The sequence below is a fragment of the Peromyscus eremicus genome, chromosome 16_21, assembly GCF_949786415.1.
Source record: "Peromyscus eremicus chromosome 16_21, PerEre_H2_v1, whole genome shotgun sequence".
Lineage (NCBI taxonomy): Eukaryota > Metazoa > Chordata > Mammalia > Rodentia > Cricetidae > Peromyscus > Peromyscus eremicus.
Window position 1 is genome coordinate 60,209,861 of NC_081432.1, and position 16,006 is coordinate 60,225,866.

Here is a 16,006-nt window from a genome sequence, read left to right on the forward strand (position 1 = left end):
TAAAGCGATGAGTAACAAGCATGTTTTCAGAGCGGCTCTTATGTAAAGTCCTTTCCCTGGAGCCAGGAACACAGCCCAGGCCCCTTTTCTTTTGAATCCCTGACTTAAGGAAAGGATGGCAGGAGAGCATGAGAACACGATGAACCAGATGGAGAAAGGCAGTGTGTCTTGATGGAGGACGGAGCTCCTGCTGCTGCACAGCCCTGGCACAGTCCCACAGCAGGCCAGTCTTCTGAGCAGCCCAGTTGAGGGAGAGTTGTGAGGCTTGCCTTTGAGCGGGAAGAACCAGAGCTGGCCAACCCCAGATCTGTCCCACAGATCCAGGTCTCCCTGGGACAGTTCCTTCCTACTCATTGCTCGAAGGGAGATGCTTCCTGTCCTTGCCTGCATTCCGGCGCCTCTTTTGACTCAAGAAACTCTCCAGCTTCTTGCTGCGTTTCAGCTCCTTGAACTTCTCAGCTAGGGCCAACTGGCGCTGCTCAGCTAGATAAAAAAGAAGCAAGCTGGTGAGTGAAGGATGAAGACCTTCTTTCTTAGTCCCCCATGGGGACCAAGTCCTCCGTGCTAGGCCGTGTGTGAAGCCATGGTGCACGAGGGACATGGGAACTGCTGTGTGTGCTGTGCTGGTGATCAAACAGCTTCATGGATGCCAGGCAAGGGCTCACTAATGAGCTACAGCCCCAGCCCAGTGAGCCAGCTTCTTTCCGCTTGTGTTAGGAACTAAAGCCAGGGCTTGGCTCATGAGAGGCACTACCACCGAGCTATCAAACACCCCGGCCTAAGCTGACTTTCTTTTTCTTTCTTTCTTTCTTTTTTTTTTTTTTTCTTTTTTTTTTTTTTTTGCGGCAGGGTCTTTCTTACTGTGGAACTCACTATGTAGACCAGGCTGGGCTCAAACTCTTAAGATCTGAGTGCCCCTGCCCCGAGTGCTAGGAGTGAAGGTGTGCCCTACCAAGCCTGGCCTCTAAGCTAACTACTTTTGATGACTCAAGTCTTACTCATCTGAACCAAGGTGGGCATTTAATAAGTGGAGATGCAGTGAGACGGAGATAACAGGGACAGTCCCTGACTTTGGTTTTGTTTCTTTTGGGGGGTGGGCAGGGACTCTAGTCCAGATCAGTCTTCACTTCTACATGTCCAAGGCAACCTTTACCTTCCCATCCCCCAAGTGCTGAGACTGCAAGGATCCGCCTCTTCTTGTTTGATGTGGTGCTAGGGATCAAACCTAGGGCTTACTAAATGCTAGGCAAGCACTCTCCCAATCCGCCCACAAACACCATCTAACTTCGGATACAAGACTGATCACAAGTAGCACTTCCTACTATCCCTGCTGCCTCCGAGTTACCATAGGTCCTTCCTCAAAGGAGCTCATGGATCCTGGTACCATACCCAGCCCACTCACATTTCTTCAGGAAGTAGGGCCGATGGCCCTGCTGTGCCAGAGCCCGCCGCTCCTGCTTCAGGGCCAGGCGCAGCTCCTGCTGCTGCCTCCGCTCCTGCTGTGCCACGTCCTGCTGCTCCTGAGGGCCCCGGGTGAGAAGGGATGGGTGTGTGAGCAGGACAGGCTGTGACTCACCACCTGTAACCGCTCCCGATCACCCGCTGCCACCAGCACCCACCATCCGCTGAAGTAGCTGCCGCAGTTTCTCATGCTCCTCCCCTGAGCGGCGCTTCTTCAACTGCTTCCTCACGAGCTCCACGGTGGAAAACCAAGAGCAGAGTTAACATTCTGTGCCAAGCACTATTAGAAAAGGTTCACACGAGTTAACACAAAAACAATAAACAATGTGTGTGGTGTGTGGTGTCTGAGGATCCAGCACAGTACTAAATATATATTCAAGCACTGAGCTGTAGCTCTTGGGCCCTTTCTTTCTCTTACTAGCGCTCTCTCTCTCTCTCTCTCTCTCTCTCTCTCTCTCTCTCTCTCTCGTTTTAAAATAATTAATTGTGGGGCTATATGTGTATGTGCACATATTTAAATGGAGAGAGGCCCTGGGGTTACAGGCACACAGATGATCATACCAAGCTTTTTATGTGCGTTTTGGAAATTTGGATTCAGGAGCTCATGCTTGCAATATTTAGCCACTGAACCACATTTTTATCCCTTTTTATCCTTTTGTGGTTAGAAAACTAAAGCAGCCAGGCGTGGTGGCACACACCTTTGATCCCAGCGCTTGGGAGGCAGAGGCAGGAGGATCTGTGAGTTTAAGACCAGTTTTGTCTACAGAGTGAATTCCAGGAGAGCCAGAGCTACATAGAGAGACCCTGTCTCAAAAAAACAAAGAAAGGAAGGATGGATGAATGGACGGACGGACGGACGGAAGGAAGGAAGGAAACAAGCAAACGAAAGCAAAGCTGGTAAAGTGGCTCAGTGAGTAAAGGCACTTGCCACACAAGCCTGAGGGCCTGAGCTGGACCCCTGGAACCCACATGGTTGAAGAGAGCTGAAACCGACAAGCTGTCCTCTGACCTCCACACACAGAGGGTGACACTGCAGACCTACACACCAAATAAATACTGAAACAGCACTAAGTTTAATCAGGAACAGAAAGACAGTTATCATATATTCTTTTTGTTTGTTTTGAGACAGGGTTTCTCTTTATAGTCCTGACTGTCCTGGAAATCACTCTGTAGACCAGGCTGGTCTTGAACTCAGAGATCCGCCTCTGAGTGGAGGGATTAAAGGCGTGCGCCACCACTGACCCACAAAGTCTTATATTTTTTTATGCAGATGCCATAGTCAATTTCAAAGAAGTACAGAACAGTGGCTATGAGAGCATGCGAAGGTATGGGGAGGATGGGGAGGCACAGAACTAGTTAACCAGCACGGGATGCACCTGGATACGGAGGAGGATTTCCAAGGTTTGGAAATCAGTTACCATCAGACAACTATGGTTGACAAGTAAGTGAATCCATTATTTTGTTCACTCTTCTTTTTTTGGAGGGTAAGGAGATGATGTCTCATGGTCCAGGGTAGCCTCAAATTCTCTATTTTCCTGCTTCTGCTTTACATCCCAGAGTAGCTGGGATTATAGATATGTGCTGCTAAGCCTAGCTTAAGTGAATATTTCAAAATAGCCAACAGGAGGATTTTGACTGTTTCCAACATGAAGAAATGATTCAGTGTGAGAAGTGAGGCCTATGGCAATTACCTTGATCATTAAACACTAAATACACGGACTAAAATGCCATCCTACCCTACAAATATTAGTAAAGACTATGTATCAACTTAAAAACATACTCATTTAAAGATAACTAAAGCAAAGGGAACTAAGCAACTTGATCACACAGTCACAAAATTGATGAACCAACTAACAGCAAAAAGATCTGCTACCAATATGCGTTCCCACTCCTCTTCCTGACTGTCCAACATGTACTCCGGTTTCCGCCCTCCAAGAGTGGATAGACCAGTTTCATATTACATACCTCTTTCTCCTTGGCTCGGATATCATCCAGGAATTGGTAAGTTTTGTCAAATATCTCAGGGTTATATTCCCCTGACAGATCATCAAAGCGGGGGTCCCGGGCTACCTTTGGAAAGAGAAGGAAGAATACAAACGGCTTGTCTAGCCTCCCTCTTTTAACAAAGTGATGTTCCCTGCCCTTTCCTCACCTTTTTACTGATGGGAACAACCTGACGTAAGAACGGCACTCGGACTTTGGCTGACATTTCCAGAGGACTAAGGAGAAATAAAAGGTCAGGTAAGTACACTTACAGTCTTGGGCAAAGACTGGCAACTTCCCACCCAAGAAAACGGACATCTAATCAAGGTCCTAGGTTCCTTTTGGCTCCGAGGGCAAGTTCCTCACCGGTGCTTATCCGCAGCACACACAGGTTGTCTGGGGCTTTGCTTCTGAGCGCTCCTTCCAGCTACCAACTGTCTGTGTGCCTTGGGTCCCCCTTGGCTCTGAAATTCCAACAGCTCCTCAAATGACATGTCAGATGTGTCTGCTGGAGGGAAAGGTCATACCACTCGGGTCAGTACCTCCCAACAGCAGGAAAGACTAGAGCTGGTTCAGCAGATAAAGGACCATGCTGCCGAGCCTGACCACTGGAGTTAGAGCCTGGAGTCACCACGGTTTAGGTAGAGAACGGACTTGCTAAAGTTGTCCTCTGACCTCTACATCGTCACTGTAGTACGTGTACACATGCATACATACATGCGCACACGCACACACATACATACACACACACACACACACACACACACACACACACACCCAAGATACACAGCAGAGACTCATCCTACCCCCATCCTTTCCAACGTTCTCCATCACAGCAATCATTTTTACAGTACAGGTTATAATGGTGCTACCTGCAATGGTGCTACACTAATATCCAACTCTCCAACTATTTCGGCTACTTGACATCTCATCTTGTTGTAGGGACAGAGGTCAATCAATCCACAGCCCATTTCTTTTGCAATCTAAAAAGAAATCTGATTCTATCACTCGTCGCGGTTAATTATCAGGTCATCCCTGAACTAAAAACTCTCCAGTGGCTTCCATTTTGCTAACCTAGAATTCAATATGGAGACATGGCTAGTTTGGTGCGCCCCCAAATGTGGTTGCCTCTGCCTCCAGAGAGCTGGAAGCAGCGCTGCAGTGTGCTATCCTGCCTGGCCAAATACCTTTTTTTTTTTTTTTGAGATACTGGGGTTTCTCTGTGTACCCCTGGCTGTCCTGGAACTCGCTTTGTAGACCAGGTTGGCCTTGAACTCACAGAGATCCACCTGCCTCTGCCTCCCAGGTTCTGGGATTAAAGGCGTAGGCCAGCGCCGCCCGGTTCTAAATACCTTTTCTTAGATAAGTGGCTTGAGGACGAACTTTTTGCTTTGCTGTTTGATTACTCTTCATCTCCAAGTGCCTGCATACAGCTCAATAAAGGCCCAATTTGTTACATCCGGCTCTCGTAAACCTTCTGGGAAGATCTCTCGTCCTACTGCTAGGAATCTACTCAGGCCTGGGCTGGAGGTTTATGCCCATAATCCCAGCACTTGTGAGGCTGAGGCACGACTGCCAGGAGTTCGAAATTAGCCCGAGCTACTACACCTGGAGACACCCTCCGCGCACCCCTCTGCCAACACATTCTAAAAAACCAAAACCAAGAAACTTCCCTCAAAGTCGTAATGCCGGAAGCACTCCCTCTCACCCTCCACTGAACTGCGGCGCTCAGGGTGGCCTTCCGTTCCCGCAGCCAAACGTCGCGCACTCCGCCAACCCCAGGCCCTCACCCTTCTGCTGGCCGCCTGCCACGCTCCCAGGCTGCATGGCTCCGCGGGAACCTTGCGCCCCAGCCCTAGCTCCAGCTTTCGGCATGTTTTGCGTAGTGCGAAGGTAAAAGACACCACTTCCGCTCACTGCACCGCCCCAAGCCCCACCCCTTCCGGAAGCCTCAGCCAATGCGGTGAGGGCCCTGGCAGAAGCCCTGCTCCGCAGCCCGTCAGACCTCGGGTCTCTTCAAGGCTAGGCTGCGCAGCCAGACCCGAGGGCGGCCCCTCTGCCGACTCCACCCTACTCCCCAGAAACATGACACAGGTTTAGAGGTTTTACGTTTTATAAAATCAGAGCTGGCCGATCTTCGGGGGTCCAGCAACAGCTCAAGGATGAGTGAAGCTGTCGGTTGGTCCCCACCCCGGAGGGCCGGGGAAGGGGGGGTGTCATGCCAACAGCCGAGGCTCCCCTCAGCTCCCGGGCAGATGCTCAAGCAGGGCGAGGGATGGTCACGGGGAGGGAAGCTCCTGAGGCTCCGATACTGCTGGCTTCTCCTCCTCCCCACTCCTGTCCCTTGCCAGCACAGCCTGGCTACCCAGCGGGCCTGGGTCAGAGCAATGGCCCAGGAGCAGTGGAGGGAGGTGGATGGGAACAGAGCACCAAGGGAAGGGGCCCTCGGCCCAAGGGAGGAGGGGAACGCCCTCCCCCAACAACTCCCCACTGAATTCACAGCACAGAAAACACCTCTAGTCCATCAACTCCACGTGGAGGTATACTGAGTCCAGGGTCCAAGGGGCAGGCAGGTGAGGCGGGGCAATGAAGACAGAGCGGGCTCAGGAGGGGAGGCAGCAGAACCTTCTTCCTATCCGTGGGAGGAGACAATGGGGCGGCTGATATTGCTGTTGGTAGTCATGGCATTGAGCTCCCACCTGGAAGGCCAACGATGGGCAGAAGACAGAAGAGGTGGTCTCTATGGCAAGCCCAGAATTCTTTGGACAAAGCCAGGAACACAGCAGCCCCTCTGATTTCCCACAGCTACCTCTTCCTTACAGCCCTTTTGGGTTTAACCACCAGATCCCACCCACCACTAAATTCAACACCACCTACTCATCCACCTCCAAGCTCTTGCGGATTTCCTGTTTATGTTTACACAGATTCCTGAATCCAAGCACCTGGATTATGTGTACCCATCTCAGTAAACATCCCAGCATACCTCTCCTGCTCCGCAGAGATCCAGCCCAACGGCCCTTCTCCCTCACCCCACAGGAGCCCCCATTCTTGCTGTCTATTTCCATTATTTCAAGGTCGTGCTTCATACCTCCTGCTCTCCCTAAACTTTAGGGCTTACAGCCTTTCCCATTCACCCCACCAAATTAAATTATGCTTCTAACAATTCTTTCATTCTACAAAGACTCAGGAAACACTCCTTACACCGAGACACTAAACATGTGCTCAGGACTGAGGGACTTGCACCTCTGTCAATCCAGAGCCTGCCTGGTCATCAGGTCACCCATCATCTGTGTCACCAGAGGACACACGGACCTCAGCAAGGAAGGAAGGACTGGCTCAAGGACTAGGGACTGTCTCAGAATGGCCAACAAGAGTAAATGATACATGGAGTGACATTTGGTGTGTGACTTGAACTCAATACTTGAGTCAGAGGCAGGAAACCAGGACCTCTCTCAATTCCGGAACTAAGGGGGTCCAGAGACTCTTCAACTTTCTACTTTGCAGTCAACCATGAAATTTACTCAGCCCCTCAATACATCACCAAAATAAAAACAAACAAATAAACAAAAAACTGCACAAGGAAGCAGAGCTTCTTCTGAGCATGGTTCAAAAAACCCAAGTTTTTTTTCATAGAGCTAACAGCTGTCACGTGATGTCACCTCTCCCTCCCTTGTTCTTCACAGAAACTTCATCTCCAACAAGAAGTGTCTGTCTTCTGCATAGTGAGACTGAGCTATTCGGGTCACACCTGTGCTGGCCACTCACCCTCAACCAACCCCTCCTCTGCCACCACTTGCTTTACCTGATATCATGGGGCAAACAGGACTGGTCCAGGTTATACTGAATCACGGCCAGTTTGCACAGAGTCTTCAGACTAGGGCCTTTAATGCAGGAGTTGAAGAGCAGTCAGAGTAGAGCAAAGGCCCCCCTGGAAACCACCCAGAACCAGAGGACCTGACAGGAGGAGCACTTGAGGAGTGAGTACTTACTAAAGTCCAGGATGTGTAAGTCAGAATGATCTATGAGGTCAAATTCATCTCCCAGGCCTTCCTCAGGAGAGGGGCTGTACAGACGGGAAGAGGAACACGTAGGTGGGAGAACCACCCACAAGGCCCCTTGCTCAGACACCTCCCCCTTTCCTGAGTCCTGCCCTCTCTCCTAACCTGGTACCCCCAAAGAGGACGATCTTATCCCCAACAATACAGCAGCACTGGCGCCGGCGAGGGCATGGCCCTTTCCCCTTGGGCTCGATCTTCTTCCAGGTGAAGGACCCTAAAGACAAGTCCATAGAGGGTCAGCCCCCGGCCAACCTAGACATCACACAGCCCACCCCAGCCCTCACCTACTCAGCGTCACTCTCTCCTCCCACCTCGACTGTTCCTTGTCCCTCCCCAAGGGTAATGCTCCTTACCAGGATTAAACTTCCAGAGGTCATGGAAGTGCCGGTTCAGCCTTGCATTGTAGCCACCAAAGATGTACAGCTCCCCATTGTAGCCGACTGGAAGGGCAGAGACATGTCAGAGTGGATGGGGCTGCACGGGGGAGTCCACAAGAAGTAACAAGCACTCACAGGCTGAATGGCTCCTGCGCCCCTCAGGCAGCACCGGAGTGTGTGGACAGTCGAGCCAGGCCTCAGTTCTGGTGTCAAAGACTCGTATTCGGTTGCAGTAAATCTCATTGTTGGAATGAAATGGCCCAAAGCGGTCAGCACGGCCCCCAAAGACATACATGTGATTGCCCAGCATTGTGGCTGAATGGAAGTCCCGCCAGCGTGCAGGGTTGCCCTGGCCAAGAGCAGAGAGATGGGGAAGAGGGTCAACATGGGCTCATGTAGGGGAAGCTAACTGAGCTTCCTAGGATTTCAGCGACGGGTGGGGATCTAACAGAACAAAGGACAGACCTTTGTGCAAACAAGGGTCCATGTCATGGTGCTGGTATCCAGCTTGTGAATGTCATTGGAAAAGCAGTCTGCCTGAGTGATGAGAAAAAGGAAAAAAAAACGGGTGTCAATGGTTACTCTTTGACTATCCTTCCAAAGTCTCCTGTTCCACCATGCTAAACTTCCCTCTCTTCTTCTTTTTGGTATAAAACTGTAGTTTTTTCCAGACTTACCAGCTGCTCATATCCCCCAAAAATGTACATGATCTTGCCCAGGACACAAGCTGAATGTCCATCACGGGCCCCAGGAACTGTTCCTGACACTCGGGGTGTAGACCACTTGTGAGTATCTTTTGAAAGAGGAAAGAGGACACAGGTCAGCTGACATGCTCATCTTAATTCTGGCCTTCCCTTCTCCAATACTCCCCGAACCTCCCCTTTCCCAGCCCCACGGCATCATGAGACCTGTACTCACTGACATCAAAGGCGTAGAGTACGTTGCAGGCTCCTTCAGTGTCATTACGCCCACCCCAAAGGAAGACCGTGTCATCGATGAGGACGGTTGAGTGTCCATACCGCATATAGGGTACAACAGGAGCCTGCCCTCGGACGGCAGGCCTCACTGGGGGCAGCTTTGTCCAACGCAAGGACACTGTGGACACAGCTCTGCTCAGCCTGGGAACCTCCCTCCAGGCTGCCACCTTATCCCAAACCAAGCATTCTTATCCAACCCTCCCTGGCCACAGAGACCGCCACCAAACTTCATTCGGGTGCCCACTCCCTCCCCCTGATGTAGGAGCCCAGGAAAGGTACCAGAACTGGCTTACCCGCGTTGAAAATGTGCACGTCTATCTGCCGCAGTGTCTCATAGTCTTCACCGGAGCAGTAACCCCCGAAGGAGTACACTCGGTGCCCAACAGCCACTGCAGCATGGTTCACCCTGCGTGGCCCGCCCTCCAGATGCACTGTCCACCGTAACATCCCCTGGGCCACAGGTTACAGGAACATGCCCCCCCGGCACGGCCTGCTGCCTTTGCTACCTGTACACAAGTCAGGGCCACGGGTTCCTCAGACAAGGCTTCTGCTCGGCTCAATGTGGCTGCCCAGGACCAGTCTTTGCCTCCTGTGTCACCCTAGTGGCCCTCCCACACCACCCCTCTACAGGGACACTAGTCACAGCTCAGGTGGCTGGCCCTGTCCCAGGGGAGCTGCAGAGGTCAAGAAGCTAGCCCTGGCCCTGTGTTCTCCCACAGTGAAGGGTGGGGCCACCTTAACCTGACTGCCAGCTCAGAAGCTGGTGACCATTACTACCCCTACTCATGCCAACTCCACCCTGCCCCTGGCTGGAAACAAGCTCCAAGCCCCCAGTGTCCAAACCCCTTTCCCATACTGGGTGTTCTTGCTTCTGGCTCTGCTTCCTGCCGCCTCTCTAAGAATTTCCCTCCATCTCTTAAAGGTAGGGATCTCCAAAGCCTCCCAGCTATTAATAGCACAGCCAGCCCCAGCCAGTCCACTGAAAGCTGGCACAGTGCTTTAAAGGAAAAAAAAGCTTTCAGGTTTTTAGAATGCAAGTGTCCCTACCTAGGACAGGGAACTCCATGTAACCATGGTTGATTAGCCCCTCACAGGGAGTTCTTGTCCAGCTGATCCGTTGTCCCTGGGGTCACCCAGGGTGCCCACAGGCAGGAGGAGTTTCTCTGACAGCTGAGGCTCTCGTATGCTGCCAGCACTAGGAACTTAAGCCAGAAAGGTTATGTGTACATTGCGGGCTGGGGGAGGGGAGGGAGTTTTCTCCCTTGCCACTTTCCCAACCTTACTATCCTTAGAGAACAAGCCACTTCCAACAGCTCTTCCCCTGTTATGTCTCTAAAGGAGGGATGGGTGGGGTGCACACAGGAAAGAGGAGGGAAGCAAAAATGCCTTTGGGCAGGACAAAGAGCCCCAAGCATGAGACGAGCCATGGCCTCTTAAAGACAGCTGGCAAGCCTAGTGATAACGGGTACATCCGAGGGCTCTTTCAGGTAAATCCTTTAGCAACTGGCAATGCCTCTGCCAGGAGACATCTGCTGGGTATGGGCGGATCATCTGCTCCCTGTTCAAAAAGCCTTGGCAGACAGAAAAACGGGCTCAACCTGCGGCCAAAAAAAACCCACCTCAAGGCCAGCCCCCTGCAGGAGGCAGACATGTCCTTCACTCGGCTTGCCACTACTGCCCACCCGACCTCCCCCAACCCTACACTGCATACTTTAAATCGCCATCTCTCTCGACCTGAAACAGCAGCGGCCCAAACTTCCTCTCACTTCATTACTCCTGCTCTTAAATCAGTGTTGGTCGGAGAAAGCAGATTCAAGAACGGAAATCCAAGGCAGGTGCGGCCTTTAATCTCAGCACTGGGGAGGCTGGGGGATGTCTATGAGGTCAAGGCCAGCCAGAGCTACATAGTGAGATCCTGTCTCAAAAAAAAAAAAAAAAAAAGGGGGGGGGACCTATCACCTCCCCTGAAGACAGTCCAGATAAAATGAAAATGCACACAGATGAGACTATCAACCCCAGTGAGATGGTAACGAATCCGAGCATCTTCATAAAGACAACTCAAACGCAGGGGTTAAACAGGACCTCCGGGTCTCCAGCCTTCTCCACCACTACATCTTCAACCTTCCCTTCACTTGATGTGCGCTCCCCGTCCCTGACAGCTTGCAATTTTCGCCCTCCACTTGCGACCCTTCCCTTCCTGCCATCCTGAGAGCTGGATACAGTTCCCGTTTCCGTCTCCCATCCCGGTCCGCACTAGAGCCCTCTAATTCGTCTACCTCCACGGGGAGAAGAAAACATTCACTGTCCCCTTCCAACCACGGTGCTCCTCTCCGAGAATGACTCGACTCTGTCTCATTCCACCTTTCTCAGCCGCCCCTCCCCCACAACGCCAGACACTGTCCCCTCCCCCTGCCATTATGCTCAGCTTCCTGATTCTCTTCGGAACCCACTCGTCCAGTCTCTTTCAGCGCCTCCTCCAGTCACCAGGTCTCTCGCACCCCTCTCCAAACCATTTCCCCCAAACCTTTCGCTGCCCATTAACACTCCTCTTTCCCAGCATCCCCCTAGCTCCCTCCCCACCCCCATCTCATCCTTCTCAGCCCCTCCCCCGCGACTCCGCGGCAGGCATGGGCGTCGCCAGACCCTCCAATTTTTCTCATCCTTCACCCCATCCCAGGCTACCTGCCAGGCCGGGCCGGGGTGGGGCCGCCGGTCCTCGCGCTGCTGGCAGCCTAGAACCCGTTGCGCGCCAACCGATTCCTCGGTCCCCAACGAGATAAACACTGCCAGGCTTCGTCCTTCCGGCGGGCAGCAGGACGCGCACGTGCAGTGGGAACCCTGGGCCCGACGCCTTCAGGGACTTGTAGTCCACAAGTTACTTCAGGGCCGGTAGGCTGGGGGAGGGCGCGCATGCGCAGAATACGGCGCGCTCCCGAGGATCACTGGGTAATGTAGTTCTTTGTGGTCCGGGCGGGGGGGATGGCGGAGGCGGGGCAAGAGGCGGACTTCTCGTCCTCGCCTGCGTCAGTCTTGGGCACGGGGCGGGGCTGGAGGACTAAGAGCCACACCACGTCCTGCCCCACCGGAAGTGAAGGTGCGGGTCCGGCTGTGGGCTCTGAGAGGGTGAGGCGCGAGGAAACACCAACGCCGAGAATCAGTGGGGGCGGGTAGGGCACGGTGCAGCTGGGGCCACTGAAGGGGCACCCCTGGGCTTGAAGGGCTTTTGCCAGGCGGTACTGCGGTGCCCCGGAGAGTGGGGATGAGGGGTGGGGACGCGCTATTGTGGGTGGTCTGGCGACCTGCAGTTACCAAGCCGGGGAGGGCGTGACGGGAGGGGGCGAGGTTCTGGAAAGGGTCTATAGGGAGGTGGTGAAGCCTTCAGGAGTCGGGAGAGCTAAAGACTGGTGGGCTGGAGTTCAGTATGACAACCTAGACTTAAGACGACGCAAGAGAGAGAGATGGGAGAGAGACGGGAGAGGGAAGGAAGGTGCAAGAGCCCTGAGAGAGGGAAGTGGGTTTTATGAATGTAAAAGGAGACTGCAAATCGCGGGATGAAAGAGGACCTGGTTTCATCCCGTCGCTATCCTGCCTTTCTGTCCTTGCAGCCCCTGCCCGGATGGCAGCAGTAGTTCTAGGGGGAGACACCATGGGCCCTGAGCGTATCTTCCCCAATCAAACTGAGGACTTAGGGCCACATCAGGGTCCTACAGAAGGAACTGGGGATTGGAGCAGTGAAGAACCCGAGGAAGAGCAGGAGGAAACAGGAGCAGGCCCAGCAGGCTACTCCTACCAGCCCCTCAATCAGGATCCTGAACAAGAAGAGGTGGAACTGGCACCAGTGGGTGAGGGAGAAGATGGAGCTGCTGACATCCAAGATCGGATCCAGGTATGGTGGAGGAACAGTTCCTAAGCAGCTGAAACAGAACTGCCAAAAGATGGATGCAAATGATCTTCTCTCTGGTTCTGCAGGCCCTGGGGCTTCATTTGCCAGACCCACCATTAGAGAGTGAGGATGAAGATGAGGAGGGAGCTGCAGCATTGAGCAGCCACAGCTCGATCCCCATGGATCCAGGTAAAAAAGCACATTCTTTCATTTGGGAATAATTATGAAGGAAATAGATTGGTTTAGAACCAGTAAGAAGAGTTAGAGGACCACCTTACTCTTAAAAAGAAGGTAGTTTGCAGACTTCAGGATCCAGGTGAAATGCTATTCAGCTCAAGTCGGGTGGGGAGATTTGGCTCTAGTGTGGGAGTGGCGACTCCCATAGTCTATCCCCTAACCAGCCTACGGCTGTGCTTTCAGAACACGTGGAGCTGGTGAAGAGGACCATGGCAGGAGTAAGCCTGCCTGCACCAGGGGTTCCCGCCTGGGCTCGGGAGATATCGGATGCTCAGTGGGAAGATGTGGTACAGAAAGCCCTCCAAGCCCGGCAGGCATCCCCTGCCTGGAAGTAACCACAGAGAGCTGCCTCGTCTCCCTACGTTCCAAGCCAGGACCAGCCCAGGACTAACACAACTCTGGTTTTAACATCCACCTTCCCATGTCCCTTTTCACATCAAGGCAAGTCAGACCTCTCAGAGACCCACTTTATTCAGTTCTGTACATATGGGGACATTGGCCCAAGCCCAACCCACCTCAGCATGTATCACTCTGTGGAGAATAAAGCACCCTATGTACACAGCCAAAAGCCGCACTGCCTGTGCCCCTGAAACCTGGTCCAGCCCTCCCCACCCTTGCTTTTCTGAGTGCCCAAAGGGTACAGGTGAGGCCTGCCCAGCACCAGCATAAACAAGGAAATAAATAGGGTTGCAGGGGCCATGCTTTGGGGCACTGCTCCTGCTTCCTGCTTTAGAGCTTTGGAACCAACAGCACAAAGGAGAGCAGTCAGCCACAGGGTGGTCCCTTCCGTATCTGTGATCCCAGGACTGCTGCTTACCAGAGAGGGGCAAAGTAGATGGTTCATTCTCCCCACCTTGGCCCACGGGGCCCTGTATTCATCTAGTGTCCGTACATACTTTCTGACCTCTGTGCTGTCCTGGTTAGGCAGAGGATAAGGGGGAATACACCACCGCCCCCTGCCTGCATCATGCTAGGGCTAGGGGCCTATTTGTGCTGCTGGGGGTTGGTCCCTCCAGCTCTTCACTCCAGGGGCCAATGGAGCCTGATGTAACTTTGGTGACACTCTCCTGCTTTACCCTGCAGTGGAGAGGAGAGACACCTCAAGTTCACATGAGGATGAAGGGGACAGGAGAGGAGCATGTAACTCCTGTGTTTGTGTTTCTCAGAACAGTTTCAGGTAGCTGTGGGGTTAGGAGCAGGGGGACAGGCACCCCCAGGTTGTCTAAGCACTGAGCACTCAGTGCTCAGCCTGTCTGTACTAGCCACAGGGAGGCATGAACACATTTAGGGGAGAAGAGGGAGCCCTCTGGGCATCCCTGCTTCCAGTGCCTGCATCCTCTAGAGTAGCCAGAGAGGTGCTGTTTTGCCCCAGGTCAGCCAATAAGGAGCAGAGGGTGGAGGGCCGGGCTGCGTCCCAGGGCTGAGTGGGCTGTAACCCTGTGGGAAGGGGAGGGTCAGAGAGCCTCCTGGCTAGCAGTCAGGAACTCTTCTGCCCGCTTGTGTGCCTCTAGTGCCTTGATGGTGTACACGTCCTGTGGCAGCTCTGACTTCCTCCGCAGCAGCACTTTCTCCTTCTTGATGTCCTTTAGCATCTGGGTATGGACAGGGAGAAGGAAGGCCGTGGTGACCAGTTCCCAAGAAACGCCCCTTTCTCCTCTGTTTGGTTCTGCTGGCCTCTCTCCTCTGTCTCCTAGAACTGTTAGTGCTATGCCAACCTGACCCTTGCCCCCGGTGCCCTCTCACCTGCACAGCCTCTGTTTCCACTGTCCTCTTCAGAAGCTGGATGTCCTCTGCTGTGGGGGTCTCTGTCTCCATGGAGTACACAGGGGGCAGTGGTGGAGGGGCTCGGAACATAGGGTACTGAGAGGGCAGGGTACGGACACATGGTGAGCACTTCAGAGCCGTCTGCCTCATCCCTCCTGAGTCTCTCCCCAGCTCTAAAGGACCGTCCGAGTTAGGGCGCTGGCAGAAAAGCCTCACCTGGGGATTGAGCCGTGCCAGCTCCTCAATCTTCTGCCACATTTCCTCTCTTTCCTTCATTCGGAACCGGCCCCTGTGGGAAGGAACAGTCAGGTTGGAATTGGGGACAGTGAGCTGGAGGCTGGAGATAGAAACAATCCTCTTAGGGGGGAGAGAGAGAGAGACAGAGACAGAGAGACAGACAGAGAGAGACTCACTTCTGCTTCTCTGCCTTGTACTGTTGTGTACAATCATCAAACAGCTTCTGGTTCATTTCCATGAACAGCTTCAGGGCGTTGTAGATCAGTCCATGGATTGTCCTGCCATCCAGAGAAAGATGGTGTGCACGAGACCAGGGCCTGCCGCCACTGCCACAACCCCAACTGCTTGTTTCCAAGTGTCTCTGCCAAAAGCTTTTCCATTTCCTGTTCCCCTCACAAACTCTACACTGTAGAAGCAGCTAACTCTTGACTAAACCATGGAGCTTTGAGGGCATTTGATGGTCCTTACAAATACTGGCCCTGCAGTCGTACGTACGCTTGCTTTCCCTGCTCATGCTCCACGGCTTCCCAGGAACCGGAGGACTGTCAGCACCACACTAAACTTACCTTCTGCAGGAAAGCCTTCTACAACTTGGACTCCTTACAGGTTTTTAAGCATACCGTAGCATACCACACAGTTCCCTCCAGTCTAGAATGTCTCCAAGGCTGTGGTATCAAACAGCTCAGCTATTTGGTACTGCAAGGATGTCTCATTAGCACCTATTCTTGCCAATCAGCTCCTCAAGGACCTACTTAGTAATATTTGGTGGGCACCAGCTCTGCTTGCTGAGTGGCCAGGTGAATTCCTATGTCTTGAGTTCTACACCCTCAGCACTTTGAAACCCAGGTCCCACCATCAGCCCAAACTCGGTGCCCTACTTGTTCCAGTGGCTTTTGGAGTTCCGATAGAGTGCAGGAAACATGATCGGGAGGACTCGGGCAGCGTTGTCGCTGATCAGGCTCATGATGTACTCATTGTTCCAATAGTAGAGGGCGCGCTCTGCCACCTGGCAAGGAGAAGCGGAATCAG

At 53.0% G+C, this 16,006-nt stretch overlaps 3 protein-coding genes across 10 annotated transcripts in view; 1 reads left to right on the forward strand and 2 right to left on the reverse strand.

The window, feature by feature from the left end:
* Window positions 1-11,745, reverse strand: Klhdc3 (kelch domain containing 3). Of its 3 annotated transcripts, XM_059282373.1 has the most exons (16): window positions 11,539-11,745; window positions 9,904-10,058; window positions 9,150-9,362; window positions 8,798-8,974; window positions 8,557-8,672; window positions 8,345-8,416; window positions 8,015-8,228; window positions 7,856-7,942; window positions 7,608-7,716; window positions 7,434-7,507; window positions 3,811-3,949; window positions 3,614-3,680; window positions 3,427-3,531; window positions 1,620-1,694; window positions 1,403-1,520; window positions 1-483 (listed from the first exon to the last, which is right to left on the reverse strand). In XM_059282373.1, exons 3-16 carry the CDS (start codon window positions 9,301-9,303, stop codon window positions 347-349), a joined length of 1,644 nt encoding a protein of 547 aa, XP_059138356.1. In that variant the 5' UTR covers window positions 9,304-9,362; window positions 9,904-10,058; window positions 11,539-11,745; the 3' UTR covers window positions 1-346. The 3 variants fall into 3 exon arrangements, with proteins under 3 accessions (XP_059138356.1, XP_059138357.1, XP_059138355.1); XM_059282372.1 differs by lacking the exons at window positions 1-483; window positions 1,403-1,520; window positions 1,620-1,694; ... (1 more) ...; window positions 3,614-3,680; window positions 3,811-3,949 and adding exons at window positions 5,540-6,143; window positions 7,247-7,325 and having other exon boundaries at window positions 11,539-11,728; XM_059282374.1 differs by lacking the exons at window positions 7,434-7,507; window positions 7,608-7,716; window positions 7,856-7,942; ... (5 more) ...; window positions 9,904-10,058; window positions 11,539-11,745 and adding an exon at window positions 5,235-5,374 and having other exon boundaries at window positions 3,811-3,952.
* On the forward strand, window positions 9,653-13,544 carry Mea1 (male-enhanced antigen 1). Of its 6 annotated transcripts, none has more exons than XM_059282380.1 (5): window positions 9,653-9,778; window positions 11,534-11,802; window positions 12,462-12,742; window positions 12,826-12,928; window positions 13,160-13,544. In XM_059282380.1, exons 3-5 carry the CDS (start codon window positions 12,473-12,475, stop codon window positions 13,309-13,311), a joined length of 525 nt encoding a protein of 174 aa, XP_059138363.1. In that variant the 5' UTR covers window positions 9,653-9,778; window positions 11,534-11,802; window positions 12,462-12,472; the 3' UTR covers window positions 13,312-13,544. The 6 variants fall into 6 exon arrangements, with proteins under 6 accessions (XP_059138363.1, XP_059138362.1, XP_059138359.1 ...); XM_059282379.1 differs by lacking the exon at window positions 9,653-9,778 and adding an exon at window positions 11,271-11,343; XM_059282376.1 differs by lacking the exons at window positions 9,653-9,778; window positions 11,534-11,802 and adding an exon at window positions 11,809-11,950.
* Window positions 13,430-16,006, reverse strand: part of Ppp2r5d (protein phosphatase 2 regulatory subunit B'delta) — a 23,140-nt gene continuing 20,563 nt past the window's right edge. Inside the window, exons 12-16 of the mRNA XM_059282382.1 lie at window positions 15,856-15,983; window positions 15,154-15,255; window positions 14,957-15,029; window positions 14,720-14,836; window positions 13,430-14,568 (exon numbers count right to left, since the gene is read on the reverse strand). Coding sequence (XP_059138365.1) covers window positions 14,431-14,568; window positions 14,720-14,836; window positions 14,957-15,029; window positions 15,154-15,255; window positions 15,856-15,983 — 558 coding nt within the window. The 3' untranslated portion in view covers window positions 13,430-14,430. The remainder of the gene's footprint in view (window positions 14,569-14,719; window positions 14,837-14,956; window positions 15,030-15,153; window positions 15,256-15,855; window positions 15,984-16,006) is intronic.

Coding starts and splice junctions, on each gene's coding strand:
- Klhdc3 (XM_059282373.1), bottom strand. CDS start 9,303: ATGTTACGGTGGACAGTGCATCTGGAGGGCGGGCCACGCAGGGTGAAC. Junction 8,673..8,797: donor ACTCTACGCCTTTGATGTCA/GTGAGTACAGGT, acceptor CTCTTTCAAAAG/ATACTCACAAGTGGTCTACA. Junction 3,950..7,433: donor CTTACACATCCTGGACTTTA/GTAAGTACTCAC, acceptor TCCCTCCAGCAG/ACACATCTGACATGTCATTT.
- Mea1 (XM_059282376.1), top strand. CDS start 11,836: ATGGCGGAGGCGGGGCAAGAGGCGGACTTCTCGTCCTCGCCTGCGTCA. Junction 12,743..12,825: donor ACATCCAAGATCGGATCCAG/GTATGGTGGAGG, acceptor CTGGTTCTGCAG/GCCCTGGGGCTTCATTTGCC. Junction 12,929..13,159: donor CTCGATCCCCATGGATCCAG/GTAAAAAAGCAC, acceptor CTGTGCTTTCAG/AACACGTGGAGCTGGTGAAG.